Raw genomic sequence first — 17529 nt, 5'->3', positions numbered from 1 at the left:
TGAAGGAGTGGCTAGATGTGATTTATAAATACAACACACCTGTCTGTCTAACTATTTCAGAGAGGAGATGGCCCTAATCATGACATCCCTCTTATGCATCTGGGCTCTCATACCATTGGTCACAGCACGTCTAGGTAAGGAATATTCCTTGTTATCAACCGTGGTTCATTTACTTGAGCTACAATATCTGTGTTCTCTGTTTTCAATAGATCTGTAACAATAACCACAGTGTTTATAGACTTCTCTACACTTTTCATCAGAATTTTAACACATCGATAGAGATAAGAGAAATTGTGATCAAAATAATAAAATATTAATCTAAGTAGGAGATAAGTTATGGAAGTGCCAATAGCAATAGTAGTTAGGGCAAAGAAAGTAAGAAAAAAGAGAGATAGGTATATAATTTCATGGTTGACAACTGCATCTTAGGAAAATTGCTTGAAAGACATTTAGGAGAATTCGGGATCAGTTGTACAAGCAGAGAACTAGAAGATGGGAGTCTAGAAAAGAAAATGACCTACCAGGAACCCACTGTATGTGATTCTGGTTGCAATGAGAAAGTGCTTGAACAAGATTTGGTTATTGGGTTGCTGTACTATGAATTCAGAAAAAATCATCATTAATGATTGACTTCAGCCAAATGGGAGTTATGGGTATAAGCATATTAAAACACTAGATGAATTCATAATTTAATAACTATTCAAATATTGGGTGAATAGCTTTCTTTCAGGACTGGTGTGTGTTCAAGGTCTTTTGCAAGATCTCAACAAATTTTAATTCAAAAATGTCCTCCTAGTGCTGGATAAGTTGTAACTAGAAGAGTGGAATAGGACTACTCTACTCTGGAAGTGCACTTTCTACTCCAAAGATGGATAAAATGGAAAACTACTAACTATTTCTGAGCAGTTTTTTCATAGTGGTTCCCAAATCAATTTGCAATAATAAAAATACATTTATAAGGATGTGACCAATGGTGTTGGATTCTGTGATGTGCATTTAATGACCTCATCACATGCGGTCTTTTTCAGTAGCATGCGCTGATCGCCAATACTTTTATGACAGAGCCCACTGGCTCTCATCCCACGATGTAGAGCAACTTCTGGCAGGGCTCAGTCGTAAAAGTATTGGTGAACCGTCACATGCTGCCATGGTGGCAATATGAGAGATTTTCCATGTTGAATAGAAGTCAATGGGGGGGGGGGGGGGGCGGGGAAGCGGATGCTTTCCCTTTTGGGATGGGGACTAAGGCGAGTCATACAATGTGAGGCACAAGGCGATGGGTTCCTCATGTCCCCCAATGGGCACTGCCAGATTCACCACAATGCATGGCAATTCCGGTGGTGCATCTGATGAAGTTGCTGATCTGACATTTTTGGGATATTATTAATCTGTTACAACATAAGAATTCCTAATGAATGGGAGATAACCTTTATCTTGAGTAAGCATTCTTTATGTTGCCAGCAGCTTCAAACTAACCAGTCCAACATGTTTCTTTCGCATTACTTCTCAATAGCAATGACATAAAAGGGAGAAGCTAGGTGTGGGTGTTCTTCAGAATCCTCTCCCCAGTTCATTAGGTTACATGTGAAAATGGCATCAATACCTATGAATCTCAGAAGTTTCAGCAGTGTTGTTGCAATTTGCAGTTGGTGCCCTTGATGGGATAGTATCATATTAAGGCCTTTCTGTGAACTTCTTTCTGGTATTTTTGTCCTCTTCCGCCAAAGGATAGCAGGAAAAAGAGATTTTACGAGAGTACTCTTCCCAATCCAGTCCCAGTCAAGCAGCCATTGTTTTATCATTATTTTATTTATTTACAGTATTTATATTCCACCCTTCTAACCCTGCAGGAGACTCAGGGTGGATTATAATGTACATATACTTGGCAAACATTCAATGCCATAGACACACAACATATATAGACAGACACACAGAGACTATTTAACATTCCAGCTTTTTTGAGGGAATTCTGGCCACTAGGGGAGCTGTCGCTTCACTGTCAATTTGTGACACTGATGAAGTACTTCCTTATTCTTTGCATGCTTGCTGGAGATTTTGATGGTGTCGTAAATTAGCCTCCTTACATAAGCAGTACCTAAATTACCTACTTGACAGATGCAACTGTCTTTCGGTCTGCAAAGGTCAACAGCGAGCTACACAAATTGGTCAGAGGCTCACTCTGACCCGGGCTGGCTTTGAACTCATTACATTTTGGTCATTAGTTATCTTAATGTTGCCGACTCTCAGCCAGCTGTGCCACAGTCCCAGTGCACTGAGAAGAGTGAGATAATTTGAAAAGTGTAGTTTAGAGTGTGCAATTATAAAAAATGTGATAGAAATGTAGTACTAACTTTCTTGGATTAGAGTTTGGCCCTAACTATTCCTCTCTTTATCTAAAGTGTGGGCTGAAGTAAGAATGCTTCTGAGCATGCTTTTTTCCCTAAGCTATGGAGTAACTACATTCCTCATCTGTGAGCAAAGTCCATACATCTAGGTCAAAGAATATGGCATGAAGAGCAATAGCTCATCTAGAAGCAACTATATGCACTTTCCATACTACAAGATCTAAAATATGCTCATCTCTGTTTGTAGTGTGAGTGGAACAGCAATGTTCATCTGTTGCTGATCTTTGGCAGTGGTCCACACTAAAATGAGATTTTGAATTCTGCTTGTCTGTACTACTTTTGTGCCATGTTTTCCTTAGTTAGCTGCTCCTAGGGAAACTGTTGTGAATTTGGTTGATTGTAGCTCCTTTTCTTATAACTTTTTTCTTCTGTTTCCATTTCAGATCTCTATCCCTGTGTCTTCCCATTTATTTACAAGCAGAAATTGTACACCAGTTGCACTAAGGATGGTGCTGTTTCTCGGAGATTGTGGTGTGCCACAACGGAGAACTATGACAGGGATCGCAAGTGGAAGCATTGTACTTCTTATGGTGCGTTGTTCCATTATAACATCTCTTTGTGGGAACAATGACAGTGATGGAGAGGTGTGGAGTCAGAATAATCAGTCATGTTCTCCCTCATTGTGTAAATAAAGCGACCACCTGAGTCAGGGTTTTAAGAAGAAAAAAACTGCTCATGATAGAAAGTAATATGCCCAGCTCCTTCTATCTCCCCTCATATGTCAAGACTAACAAAGAGAATTAGGTCAACATGTTAACAATAGTATATTGAAATGCTGGGCTGAAGAGAAGATGGCAGTTTATGGGTTTGAGAAAATGATTCAATATTTAAGAAGAGATTTTTAGAGGGAGATATTTCACATAAATCCCAAAACACTATTTTGGTCCAGTATTGAAATAAATAAAACAAGTACAGGCAGTCCCCAAGTCACAAACATCTGACTTACAAATGACTCGTAGTTAAGAACAGGGGTAAGACAACAGGAAGTGATAGAAAGCTATCTCCAGGAAGGGAAATCTGCTCCTGAAAGAGTTGTTATGGGGGAAAGGTGTCTCCACTGAAGCGTTACCACCAATCCTTGTTTCTACAACAAGCCAAATATTCCAAAATCCAATTATCACAGGGACAGAAAGTGCATTGAAATCTTCAGGGCAAGGCACAGACAGCAAAACAAACACAATGTACCTGTTCGGACTTACAAACGAGAACAAACCTACATAACTTATCTTGTATGTAACTTGGGGGCTGACTGCATAGTGCAATATTTTGAGGATTAGACTACAACTCTGTACAGCAGAGTTCAAATCCGTGCTCTGCCATGAAATCCATTAAGTAACCTTAAGTCACACTCTCTCAATCTCAGAAGAATGCATAGGAATCATTCCCCTCTTTGAATAAACCTTGCCAAGAAAACCTCATGATAAGTTAACTTTAGGGCCCACTATAAGTTGGAAATAACTTGAAGACACACACAGAACAACTGAAGTTGGTAAACAATGGGCAGAGTTGTAGCTATAAGGAAATAAAAAGTTGGGAATGTCCTGTTCTGCCTGAATTTAACATCTAAATTCTTTTGTTTCTAGAGTATGGAGGTAATTCTCGTGGACAAAAATGTACCTTCCCTTTCGTCTACAAGAAGCGAACTTTCTACACCTGTACCAACGAGAATGCTCTCTTTGGAAGATTCTGGTGTGCCACAACTGGGAGCTATGATAAAGATCGGAAGTGGAGCTACTGCGCTGACACCAGTAGGACATTTAGAGGATTGGATTTTTAAAAAGAGATTGAATGATATTAGTCAAGCAAAGCATTGGAAAATTATCTTTAGGCAGATTGTTTTTTAAGTTTACACTTTCTCAACTGTCTTTGGGCAGTCTACCCAAAAATGGAGTTTATTTGAAAAGTAAAGATAGATGTGCATGGCTCATATTTGGGCTGAAACATGTTTTACTCATTTGGGAGAATATGTTCAAATAATGTGTCTTAACTTTTGAAGAAATGTGCAAACATGTACACATCTGAAAAGCAAAAAAGAGCACCTGTTGGAAATATGCATTGATCAAATGTGTACATGGAAAAGAAAAAGTCTGCAGTCCATGGGTACATATTTCATTGGTTTGTACATACTAGCATCTCCTGTTAAAATGAAAAAGGTATCTAGGATAAGAGCAGACTATATTAGATCAAACGTGGGTTATGTGCAGTTTGTAGGTTGCACATGCTCCCCTCTACCCAGCCTTATTTTCGGTCCATAGCTCCCGGGGGGATAATTTTATTGTAAAAAAATGTTTTTGTTCTGAAATGGCCAAGAATGAAATTTAGGACCCTGGGACATCTTATTTCTGTTACAGACCAGCCTAATTTATTAGACCAAGATGTACCGTATATACTCGAGTATAAGCTGTCCTGAATATAAGCCAAGGACCCCATTTTACCACAAAATAAATATGGGAAAACTGATTGACTCGAATATAAGCCAAGAATGAGAAATGCAGTAGCTACTGGTAAATTTCAAAATAAAAAATAGATACCAATACAATAACATTAACTGAGGCATCAGTATTTTTGAATATTTACATCAAACTGTAATTTAAGATAAGACTGCCCAACTCTGATTAAACCATTATTCTAACTGGGTTGTTGTAGGTTTTTCAGGCTATAAGGCCATGTTCTAGAGGCATTCTCTCCTGACATTTCACCTACATCTATGGCAAGCATAGATGCCATAGATGCGGGCAAAATGTCAGGAGAGAATGCCTCTAGAACATGGCCATATAGCCTGAAAAACCTACAAGAACCCAGTGATTCCGGCCATGAAAGCCTTATTCTATCTTATTCTAACCTTCTTCAATGTAAATATGCTTATGAATCCTTCCAATAACAATAGAGTAAAATAATGGAAATGTAATAACAGTAATAATAGAGTAAAATAATAAATGTAATAATAATAATAATAATAATAATAATAACCGTGTAAAATAATAAATAACCTTGACTCGAGTATAAGCCGAGTGTAGAAGGAGCCCTAGTGTAAGGAGGATGATCTCTATTATCTGGGTACTTCTTGATGTTAGCCAATGGAAATCCTCAGCTTTGAGTTTTGGCATGCATATTCTCATTATGATACTGTTGTGGGTTGCCATGGGAGAATTTATATTCTGTTTCCATTTCTATGCTTTAGTTGTCTGAGTATGAGTTGTGAAAGCCAAGTTAGCTCTGGTGTGAGGGATCTCTTTCTGGGTTCCCTGATGCATTTTAAAAGCTTTCAAGCAGCCATTGCAGAAGTGGCAGGCAATTGAATCATTGCATTGTGGAAGCTAATACTTAATATCTCCACACTCCCAGTGATAATAGCAGTAAATTCTGAAAAAATGTATTGTCGAAGGCTTTCATGGCTGGACTCACTGGGTTGTTGTCAGTTTTTTGGGCTATATGGCCATGTTCTAGAAGCATTGTCTCCTGACGTTCTGAAAAGCAAATACTCAGTATGATCATTCTCATTGCCATGCCCTCAAAGATATTCAAAAAATGTTGGCTGCGTTGTTGATCCATATTGATAAACCACTCCCAGCAGGTTTTATCTTTTGTGAAGGTAATAATTTGGATATTCAAGATCAAGTGATTTCCATATCATACAGTTTCCCCAACAACTATCACAAAGATTACTCACAATAATATTGTAATTTGGCCCTGAGGAGCGGGATTATGGGTGCACTATTATTTTAATAAATATCCAGCTCTTTTCTCTCACTGTTTATACCCATATCTTCATCTCTAATTAGGGTTAATAGCGGATTCTCAGGGGCCATGTGTCTTCCCTTTCACCTTCAACTTCAAGTCTTACTCAGCTTGCACGACGGATGGAGACTCTAATGGGAAGCTTTGGTGTTCTCTCACCAGCAACTACACTAAAGAATCTAAGTGGGCATACTGTGATCAGTCAGGTAGGAAAGAATAACAGATTGGGAAAACTCTCTACTTTTCAGAAATGTTATTTGGGAAATTATTATATTTTCTGACTAAGGATGAAGCTACACTATAGAATTAATGCAGTTCGATACTTTAACTGCCATGTAGTTTGATTTTTTTTATTTACCGTGTCAGAAGTGAATTGAGAATACAGTTATAATGTGATTTGATGAATCACTAAAACCATTTAGTAGAAAATGCTAAAGTCCTTGTACAATTACAACATCCATGATTCCATAGCATTGAACTATGGGAGTTAAAGTTTAGGAGCATAGTTTGCTCATCAACCTTTTAAGATTTCTACAAAGGGACAAATGTCATCTGGATGTTTAATCATTATTCATCGTATCACACAATTCCCACCAAGCTCTTTATCATAGCTCCTCTTAAATTTCTTTCTCACCCGTGTGTTTCCTCCTCAGAACCTCGTCCCTGTGTCTTTCCCTTCATTTATAATAAGAAATCATATTCTAATTGCACCAAAGACGGATCTGCTAATGACCAACTGTGGTGTGCCACGACTGCCAACTATGACACAGACAGTAAATGGAAAGAATGCTCACTTCAAGGTAAGGCATGGTGTTGTTGCAATAATTGGTTTTGACTCTCCTTTCCCCAGTTAGTAATGGGATAGGAGACCTCCAATGAATACTAGGTGCTGCAGGCTACATTTCAGAGGAGGGAACTGGCTCAATCACCTCTGACATCCATGTAATATGGATGGAGTCATCATAAGTTGGCAGGTGACTTGAAGACATGCATCTATATAAATAGGTCCTTCTACAAAGTCTGGAGAACATCTTGTTGCACCTGATGTGATTTATTTCTGTACTGCTACTACATATTTAAAAGGGTGGTCCCTACCATTAGGTCACCTTGGGGAGTAGTTGCTGGGACAAATATGTGCTATACAACCTGTCCTGTTCCCTGCACCTGCCTGCAGGTACAGTGGAGGATGCTGTTACAATACAAGAATAAAAACTGGTTTTCACAGCTTTTGTACATAAAATGGGAGGGAGCACCATCTTGTTCATTGCCTCAAGTAGCCAAATGTTATAGGAGACACCTGCTCTTAATTGTGTGTTATGCATTACTGAGGAATCACCATCTGAAGCAAATTTAATTTTTAGCTTAAGTAAAAAGCTGGATACAACAAGGAATTGATAAAGGAAGCTGGATCCAGACAGGCCCTTGTCCCAGAAGCATCTGCATTAAAAAAACACTGATGTTTCTGAGGGCCTGTCCACACCCACCGCAGAAAGCATGTCCACATGTTCTCTTGGGACTAACCCGAGATAACATGCAGAGGCCCTTCCCTCTCCCCCAAGCCCCCAGACGTCTTAGGAAACTAAGAAAAACGTATGTGCCTTCCATTTGAAGCCTCAGAAAAGACGTGCCAGGAGAGTGGGGGGGACGGGGGACGGGGGATGGGATGATTTCCCCCCCCCCCCCCCGCTCTTCTGGGGTGTCATTTCTACATGACAGAAGAGCCCACTGAGGCTTCAAGTGGAGGGCATGTAAGTTTTTCTTAGTTTTCTAAGGGATCTAGGGGCTTGTGGGGAGGATGGTGGGTATTCCCACAGTTTACTGGGTTTATTTAGCCTAGTAAACTCTGGAAATACTGTCTGGACTGGCGCAGAAGGTACAGAATAAATCCACTATCAAATTAATTCGCTACAAACTCCTGATTTGTAGCAAATTAATTTGGGACTGTCCAGAACATCGTCTGGACAGCCCCTCCTTTATTGCGGGAGTTCCTGCAATAAAGGTCCTGTCTAGATGGGCCCGGAGTGGGGGTTATAAACCTTGGGATGAAATGAATCCTGAAGACTGGCTTAGAGGTGTTAATAGTATATAGGAGCCAAACATATAAGTTGATCTTTGCTTAGAGAAGACATAAATTGTTATTGTTGCTGCTGTCCCCCTCCTTCTCACTTTTCTCCAGGAAAATGGACAGCAAAGAGGGATCTCTTCTTGGGAAGGGAGTGCTGTTGTAGGCTTGCTGTTATAAGCCATTCTGAGTCCCTCCATGGAGGTAGAGAAGAACGGGATATAAAAGCTCTAGATAAATAAATAAATAAATAAGGGTGTTGCAGAGCAGTAACGAAGAAGACTCTGTATCCCCACCAGATATCCCCATTTATAATGTGTTAATCTGTGGGCCTATTCCACTATTAGTAATCATGATGGCTACCTCCAGAGCCAATAGACTTGTGCTTCTGAATGCCAGTTTGCTCTAGTGAGCAAAGAGTTTGAGATGTCTACTGTGGAAAATGATAATAATTTTACATATTTTCCTGAGCTAAAGATTGGCATCTAGAGATCTAACTATGGAAATCAAGACCAGAAAGGCCTTTGGTATGATTCAAGATAACTCTTCCTACATTCTTAAATAATTCACTATTCTCTACCATTGCAGAATATGAAGGGAGTGCCAAAGGGCAACCCTGTGTTTTCCCTTTCACTGCTGAAAAGCAGACATTTTATACCTGTACCAATAAACCCACTAAGGATGGAAGATACTGGTGTGCCACCACAGGAAGCTATGATAAGGATAAGAAGTGGAGCTACTGCGCTGACACAAGTAAGATAATTGGATTGTGTTACATTAGGAACAGGCAATGAGTAGGGTTGTAACTCTCCAGTCAAGGTTGATTATGTTTGGGTTGAATTCTAACTGAAAGCTTTACTCTCTCCATTAGCATGGAGAAAGAGTCCGTCACATCAGAATGATGCATTTGGAGCTTTTGAGAGGGAAAGTTTACAGGAAGAAATTTTACATGGGAAATGGAGGGCTGGGAGGGTGTAAAAGATGACGAACAAATAACATATATAAAACAAGGCCAATGAGGAGACTAAGATAGCGGTGGTGCGTGTGGCTGAGACTTGGTTTATTTTATATATATTAGAGAGATGAGTGAAGCTTGTCTGAGAGAGAGATGACTGTGCCTCTTTAATATGTGTAGCTCAATGCCCCACAACTGTATTCAGCTCCTCAGGATCTTCAGAGTTCTCTTTTGTGGAGAATCTTTTCTTTAATAATTAGACACAAGTCCTAGTACTTGAACGGAGCAGAAAAATATTTATTTAAAGATTGCTCAGGTTCCTACAAGCTGGACGGTTGCACAACATCTTCTTGTTGGTGCCACAGTTAACTCTTAGTTCTTCTGAAAACATGAAACTGTTACTATAAAACTTTAAGAATGGCTTATCTTCGGCCACTTCAAGATTTGTTATTTCCTTCTTTAGATGACAAGTTACTTTCTACTTCAAATAGGTCCACTTGAAACTTTAAACTAGGCAGGCCGAAGGCTTGGCTTACACTACCTAGAACCACCTTTTCCCTTTGACTACCTGTCAAAGACTTAAATCCCTTTGTTCGGTTTCTCAACACACCAGAACCAACTTTCCTCTTTGGCTTGTTGACCAAAGACTGACTTTCTAAATTGTGCTCTCTCTACGAGTGGTAGTTAGCTCTGCCCCTTTTGCTTCTGCCTGGAGGCTTATGTGGCTATGGCAATGCATCAGCTAAACAAATGGCTACATTTTAAACTAACCTGCCTGCACTATATATCATTCAATAAAATCTTTTAAAAAAAACTCCTATAAATTAAGTAATTCATTGCAGAGGGCAAGATGTGGTGCCATCCTTCTCCTTTGGGCTTAGAGCCTGAAGACCAGGGATGGCAATTGGGATTGACCATAGGAATTGCAGAAGGTGGTCCTGATAGTCACTCCCCACCGGCCCAACAACTGAAAAGTTCCAAACCTTGCAGTAAGGTTAGGATATTTTTAGGTGTTTTTTAAACACATAAAAAGAAATCCTGTTTACTCTGAATTAACCCACAGTGGGAAATCTTGTTTACTCTGAATTAATCCACATTAACCTGAGGCGTTGTTTGGATGCCTCAGGGTAATCCAAAACCCATCATGAATTTTCAGTCTGTGTGGAAGGGTCCAAATACAATACCACTGATCTCTTGTATATCTTCATGTACATGGAGTCCGCAAGTTAGAAACATGATTTACAAATGACTCATAGTTATGAATGGGGGTGAGAGCAGAGAGAGAAATCTACGCCTTGAAAGGGAAATTCACTCCAGAAAAAGTTATCATAGGAAAAAGGTGTCTCAATGGAATGTTTCTCACCATTCCCTGTTCCCACAAAAACTATTTTTTTTGAAAATCCAATTCCAATTATCACAGGGACAGAAAATGAGGTGAAATCTTCCGAACAGGCACACAGACAGCAAAACAAATGCAACATGGGTGTTAACCTTCCCCTATGCTATCCAAATCCATCTATCTATGGCTGGAGTTACACTTTAAAAATGTATCTGTTCCAATTTACATATAAATTCAACTTAAGCACAAATGTACAGGACCTATCTTGTTCATAACTTGGGGACTGCCTGTACTGTGTTTTTTCAGGACTTGATGCAAGCCCCAAGGGGTCATGTGTTTTCCCTTTCACCTACAAGGGCACATCTTACTCATCTTGCACAACTGCTGGGGATAGCAGAGGAAAACTATGGTGCTCTCTTACCAAGAACTTTGATGTGGATCGAAGGTGGACCTATTGTGATTCTTCAGGTAGGGTTCAAGTTCTTTCTTAGTGGTTCTTTCCCCAGAAGCTTGAAGACACCTTTATTTTGATGGACTTTCAATGTATGTAATTGCATTGCTCCCAGTTCTAAAGTTTAGCATGTCTAGCTATTTCTGCTCTTTCTTTTTGTACCAGGACAGTGCAGTCATTGTATTCTCAGGCTGAGATTTGGGAAATCCATATTCTAGTTCCCACTTAACTATAAAATTCACCAGATGTTATTGAATCAGCCTGTCTCTCTCTTAGCCAGACAATTATTGCCAGGGTAAAAGTGTCAAAGACTGAGCCACATATGGTGCCTTATTGCAGAAAAGGTAAAATATTCATTTAGCAAATAAACAATACATTTTATTAATATTTTCTCTCAATTATTTGATTGAGAGAAAATACCAGCTCAACTACTTTCACCTTCTGCTCTTATAAACATAATTTTCTTTGCTTATTCAGAAGTCCTTCCTTGCCATTTCCCCTTCACTTGGGGAATGATATCCTATTCAGAATGCACTAAGAGGGGAGCCGCTGATGACCAGCTATGGTGTGCCACAACCCCTAATTATGACAGGGATTCCAAATGGAAAGCATGTTCCCTTCAAGGTAGGTAATTTGTTCTTCACAAAGATCTGTGCATAGCAATTGTGCTTTCAGAATGTTGTGCTGTGGAACCTAAGTCACACTGAACTGCTCTCTATCTTCTGGATGTTGCCCTTTTCTGAATAGAAATGGGCACCCGGAACTGAATTATAACACTTTTGGAAAATCTAGTGAGGTTGAACCAGAAGAAAAGAAACAGATCTAGCATAGCCAAGAACTGAGTCCTACCTTGTCACACAGCTACTGGAATCAATTTGTCTCATTAAGAGGCATGGGAACCCGATGCCTCATGCCCTGCATCACCCAGCTCCTTTGTGAGTTGATCCCATGGGAAGCATGGAACACGTGACTTCCCCCCATTGCTTGCAAGTGCCAGCATCATTTGATGGGAGCTGACAAGATCTGTAGATGACCTGGGCTAAACCAGAGCATGCAGCTGAATTTAACCCTTTGTGATGAGGTTGCTAGTTAGTGGCCCATCTTAATCCAAGTTTATTCAGCCCCCTACTCCAAGACTTCATAAAGATTTGTGAAGCAAAAATTTAACTCTTTCTTCCAGGTCACTCATATGGCTTGATTATGAGTTTTCTAGCTTGCTTCTTCAAAGACAGAGCACAACCCTTCTTAAATAACATTTTATTCACTCCAGAAAACTTTTAAGTCTGTCTCACCTTTATTCTGTGCTCCATGCATCTGCAGAGTATGAAGGAAACTCTGGAGGTCAGTCTTGCGTTTTCCCCTTCCTCTACAAGAACCAGACTTTCTACACCTGTACCAATGATAACTCAAAGGATGGAAGATTCTGGTGTGCCACAACGAACAATTATGATACAGATAAGATGTGGAGCTATTGTGCTGACACAAGTAAGATCTCTCTCTCTCTCTGTGCATGTGTGTGCATATTATATTAGCAAGCAATGTTCATATACCAGTTGAAGCTGTAAATGCATTTGATCCTTGACAAGTCTACATTAAAGACTTCTACTGTGTGAACAGCTCTAAATGAAAGCAAGTCACAATGCCTAATGTGCAGGCAGAATAGTAGGACATACCATTAAATAATGTACAGGGTTAGTCAAAATGCATAGGCCAATAAGCCATTCAATTGAATGGCTTATTGGCCTATGCATTTTGACTAACCCTGTATTTCAGACTCAGAATAGAAATTATTTTTGTCTTGGCAGGAATTTGGATCTGGATTCCCCAGTTCTATTCTCTTTCACACCACCAAACAGATAAGACCAGGGGTGCCTTAAGCAAAATTAAGTAGCACTAGAAGGCACCTGGAGTGGGAAATGTCTTAGTGCCTTTTAAGGAAATTAGCTGCAAGGAAATACAAACAGTGTGTTTACCTCATTTTTCCATGATAATTTCTCTATCCAATTTTGTCAGCCTTTACAGGTTTACTGAATATAAAAATCCACTGGTAACATGGAAAAAAGCATTACTATCAAGAGAGTCAATCTTTCTTGAATTTTGTCTCCATTTTGCCCCAAACATGTTATACTAAATATTTTGACCCCAATTGGGGTCAATTTTGATATTTTGCAGAAGAGTAGAGTATACAGGACTGTAGATGTTTTTTGTCAGGATCATCTGATAGTATAAAGAAAGTATTATTGTCATAAATGTTGAGTCATTCTTTCTCACTTTCCCCCCAAACACATTCAAGGACTGGATGCTACATCCAAAGGACCATGCACCTTTCCTTTCATCTACAGAAAGAAATCTTACTCCTCATGTACATCAGATGGTGAAATCTCTGGGAAGCTCTGGTGCTCTCTAACCGATAACTTCGATGTGGATCGTAAATGGACTTATTGTAATTAGTTGAAAAGGTCCAGGTTAAGTCAATTCATGCTCTCTGCAATGAGGGAAACAAAGCCACTCCTGAAATCTTCTGGGTTTTAGTGGAAGAGTGGGAATCCAGAGAAGGGCTGCTGCTGAGAATGTGTACGGTGCATGATAAAGAACTTTCACACACATCGTCTGCTTCCTCATAAGTATGTGAAACACAACTGAACCTCATGCATGAACATCTCTTTGATCAGATGGAACAAGAATGATTGGAAAAATGTGGAAGAAACCTTCAAGTTTCTTTTGAGCCTCCTAGCTCCTGATGTCAGTGTACCTACACAGTTTCTTTCAAACACGTGACTATTAATTTTCCATCTTTCTCCAGATGACAACCCATACCAATGACTATGATTTCAGTTATGGTAATTTTCTACTGGGAGGTGACCAATGTTTTTGTGCTCTCTCTTGTTTCTACTTGTTCCAGAACTGGAAATGAAGCATTTCTTACAAATTATCATTATGATTCTGCATATTCTCTTCTCTTTCATATACTCACCAAGCAGCTTCCCCGTATATCTCTCTCTCTCTGTTAAAATGGTTGTTATTCACCCCACCCCATTGTTCAAGAATGACTTTGCAGAGATTTTAAAAAGAAATGAATAAATTTATCAGGCCAGAAAACACACCACTTCCCTCCAAACCAGTCAGTAAGCAAGTTGGGAAAATGATGGCTCTTGTTGATGTTGTATACTTTCAAATCTTTTTCAGCTTGTGAGAATCTTAAGGTGACCCTATCATATGACACTTTCTAAAACTGAGAGACTTACCCAAGGTAGTAGTAATTTTATTGATTAGCCCTTAGGCCATATCACAATACCAAACAAAACAACAAGGCTTGATATTACTTGATTGCACTCTATGTCATAAGTTAAAATAAGACACTTATAACAATACAGTAAATAAATATGATAAGATATGGTAACATTGCTAAAACAGAGTATATACACCATATTTACTTAACACCCCTACAATTTACCCTGATCAGTGCCACATATGCGGTTCTCAAACGTATTGTTTTGCTTAAATACAGAATTGTTATATTTGAGTCTTGGCCACACATAAAATATGTTGTTATGATATGAGATTCCCAATACATTGTCCATTTGATATATGGATCAAGGTAGAAGTCTCTCACCTTCTGATACAATTTACAATCAAATAATATGTGTGCTATATCTTCAATTTCAGGTGTCCCGCAGATACAACTCCATTCATTATAAGGGATGGTGTTAAATCTCCCGTATCTGACCATTGTCTCAAGCTGATCAAATCTAGCTCAAGTGAATACCTCCCTAAAATGTTTTGGTATTTGCATTTTTAGATAGTTGGCTATTTGAAAGGTATGTTTATATTGACTCAGCCATTTTAAGTTGGCAACCTTACCGAGGGTGGCTATATCTTTTTGTGCTTCTATGTCCAACATTCTTTGTATAGCACTTTTTCTTACTTGGTCACTTAAGGTGATTGCATGGCTAAGCAGAGAATCAAACCCTCTTCTCCAGAGCCTCTCAAATAACTTATCTACCAAAGATACATTTTATGACAAAAATAATATTTTTTCTATTATGAAGAAGACAGTAAGGACAGAACAGGAAGTGTTAGTTAGGGCTTCCTATTTTCTATTCCCCAACTTTTCTATGTACTTTGTTTCAAAACACTACACAGCTGCTTTTCTATCCTTCTGTTTTAGATTAGAAAAGATTTTTTTTCTTTTTTCCTTTTTAAAATCATAGAAACCTTTTTGTATTAGATAACAATGGAAAATATGAAGATACAAGATGTAAAAAATGTCTCTCTTCTATATTTACTCTTGTATCCTTCTCCATTCCTCATATATATTCACAATAAAATTATATAGAAAAAAGAAAAGAAAATTTCGGGCAAAGTTTGACAAAATTGGGAAATATTTTTCTATGACTTTTTATTTATTATTTATTTATTTCAGTTACTTATACTCCGCCCTTCTCACCCGCAAGGGGGGATTCAGGGCGGCTTACAAAGGAAGGCACAATTCGATGCCTGTGTCAAAAATACATACATACATAAAAGCAATCAAACAGTTAACAGGTTAAAAACATCAGTACATAACACAATAGTAAACAATCTCATGCTCAGTGTTCAGAGTTCCATAAATCCATTCCGTTCCGTCAATTCCTGCCCATCATCAAGGTCTTTCCTTTAGCTGCCAGAATGTCCAAAAGCCTGGTCCCACATCCAGGTCTTCATTTTTTTCTGAATGACAAAAGGGAAGTCGCTGATCTAATCTCCCCAGGGAGTGAGTTCCACAGGTGAGGGGCCACTACCGAGAAGGCCCTGCTCCTTGTCTCCGCCAGCCTCACTTGTGATAGAGGCGGGGTTGAGAGCAGGGCCAGAAGATCTTAGACTCCGAGGTGGGACGTAGAGGGAGATCCGTTCAGACAGATACACTGGGCCGGAACCGTATAGGGTTTTGTATGTCAAAACCAGCACTTTGAATTGTGCTCGGAATTGGATCGGCAGCCAGTGGAGCTGACACAACAGGGGGGTGGTATGCTCCCTGTATGCCGCTCCGGTGAGCAATCTGGCTGCCTCCTGCTGGACTAGTTGGAGTTTCCGAGCAGTCTTCAAAGGCAACCCCACGTAGAGTGCGTTGCAGTAATCTAATCGGGATGTGACAAGAGCATGGACCACCGTGGCCAGATCCGACTTCCCAAGGTACGGGTGCAGCTGGCGCACAAGTTTTAATTGTGCAAAAGCTCTCCCGGCCACCGCCGAGACCTGGGGTTCCAGGCTCAGTGATGAGTCCAGGATCACTCCCAAGCTGCGAACCTGCATCTTCAGGGGGAGTGTAACCCCGTCTAACACAGGTTGTAACCCTATACCCTGTTCGGCCTTACGACTGACCAGTAGGACCTCTGACTTGTCAATTTCCATTTGTTAGCTCTCATCCAGTCCGACACAGCAGCCAAGCACCGGTTCAAGGTCTGGACAGCCTCCTTGGTGACAGGTGGAAAGGAGTGACAGATTTGGACATCATCTGCATAGATCATCTGCATTTTTCTACCATTCTAGGCAAGAGTGGCAGTGATAAGGAATGGGGAGGAGGATAAAGCAAGAAATAATTTTAGTTAACGTTTTTCAAATCCTCAGTTCATATTTAGCTTGCACAGAAAATGCTATTTTTGGTGCAAAACAACCACGTTCTAATTTGGTACATAATACACTCCCAATTACAGCATTTTTTTGCACAGGAAATAGCTGTACAAAAATAGTAGCCTGGGAATTAGAAATGCAGGACTACCATGGTTATATGTCTAGGTATAGACTCCAGGCCTGGTCCACCTTAATTCCAATTTATCAGGAAGGAGTTATTGTGATCAATGAGTCTATTTCATTATCCTCTCTAAGGGCCACACTTATGGGAATTCTGAGGCACTGCAACAACTGGTGCAGTCATTCCAGTGTTACAGGGCTTGCCCAGTCTTGAATGGGATATCTTCCTTGCACAGCTTTCAAGATGGAGCAATGGTTTGCACAATATTTTTCATACAAGCAATATAGGTTCCTGCCAAGAAGGGAAGAACTCTTGGCAGGAACCTATATTTGCCTGTATGAAAAATATATACACGAATAGTTACATATATTTTCATTTCTTCTAAATCCCCCTGAACAGGGGCTGGTTGGGGAAGGGTGAGGCTTCTCCCCTCTTCCAAGATGGTTGCTTCCTTGATGCTATTTCATTTTGTTCCACTGGAAACTGGTGATTTCAATATCTATGAGGTGATGAATCCAGATTTTAGTACAAATTTTAAATGAAGGTGATTTCCACACAGTTTGTGTGTGTGTGTGTGTGTGTGTGTGTATGTATGTATGTATGCATGACATCCCACCTATGTTGTCATATAATGCAGTTTGAAATTGCATTATATGGTCAGTGTAGACTCCTATAATGAAGTTCAATGCAGTTAAATGGTATTGTATGAGTCTATGCTGTCCATGTAATGCAGTTTCAAACTGTATTATGCAAAGGTGTCGATTGGGCCTAAGTAGGGGTTAGAGTTCAGTACTATAGAAAGCTGGGGGTGGTGACAGCCGATATGGATCTTGGCGTGGACTGGTCCA

The 17529-nt window shown here is 39.7% G+C and overlaps 1 protein-coding gene across 1 annotated transcript; it reads left to right on the top strand.

Annotated features, from left to right (window-relative positions):
- LOC132778052 (uncharacterized) lies at positions 1-15290 on the top strand. Its single transcript, XM_060780666.2, has 10 exons — positions 1-134; positions 2789-2935; positions 3989-4153; positions 6188-6349; positions 6797-6943; positions 8794-8958; positions 10806-10967; positions 11428-11574; positions 12271-12435; positions 13244-15290. The coding sequence occupies exons 1-10, from the start codon at positions 68-70 to the stop codon at positions 13399-13401; spliced, it is 1485 nt and encodes a 494-aa protein (XP_060636649.2). The 5' UTR covers positions 1-67; the 3' UTR covers positions 13402-15290.
- Positions 15291-17529: the final 2239 nt, after the last annotated feature.

This window comes from Anolis sagrei, chromosome 6 (genome assembly GCF_037176765.1).
Source record: "Anolis sagrei isolate rAnoSag1 chromosome 6, rAnoSag1.mat, whole genome shotgun sequence".
Taxonomy (NCBI): Eukaryota; Metazoa; Chordata; class Lepidosauria; order Squamata; family Dactyloidae; genus Anolis; species Anolis sagrei.
Note: the sequence above shows the minus strand (reverse complement) of the source record. Positions and strands in the feature narration are given on the sequence as shown.

Excerpts from the sequence above, each read along its gene's own strand:
- LOC132778052 (XM_060780666.2), top strand. The coding sequence starts at position 68 with ATGGCCCTAATCATGACATCCCTCTTATGCATCTGGGCTCTCATACCA. Across the intron at positions 135-2,788 it reads ATTGGTCACAGCACGTCTAG|ATCTCTATCCCTGTGTCTTC; the intron begins GTAAGGAATATT and ends TTTCCATTTCAG. Across the intron at positions 10,968-11,427 it reads GACCTATTGTGATTCTTCAG|AAGTCCTTCCTTGCCATTTC; the intron begins GTAGGGTTCAAG and ends TTGCTTATTCAG.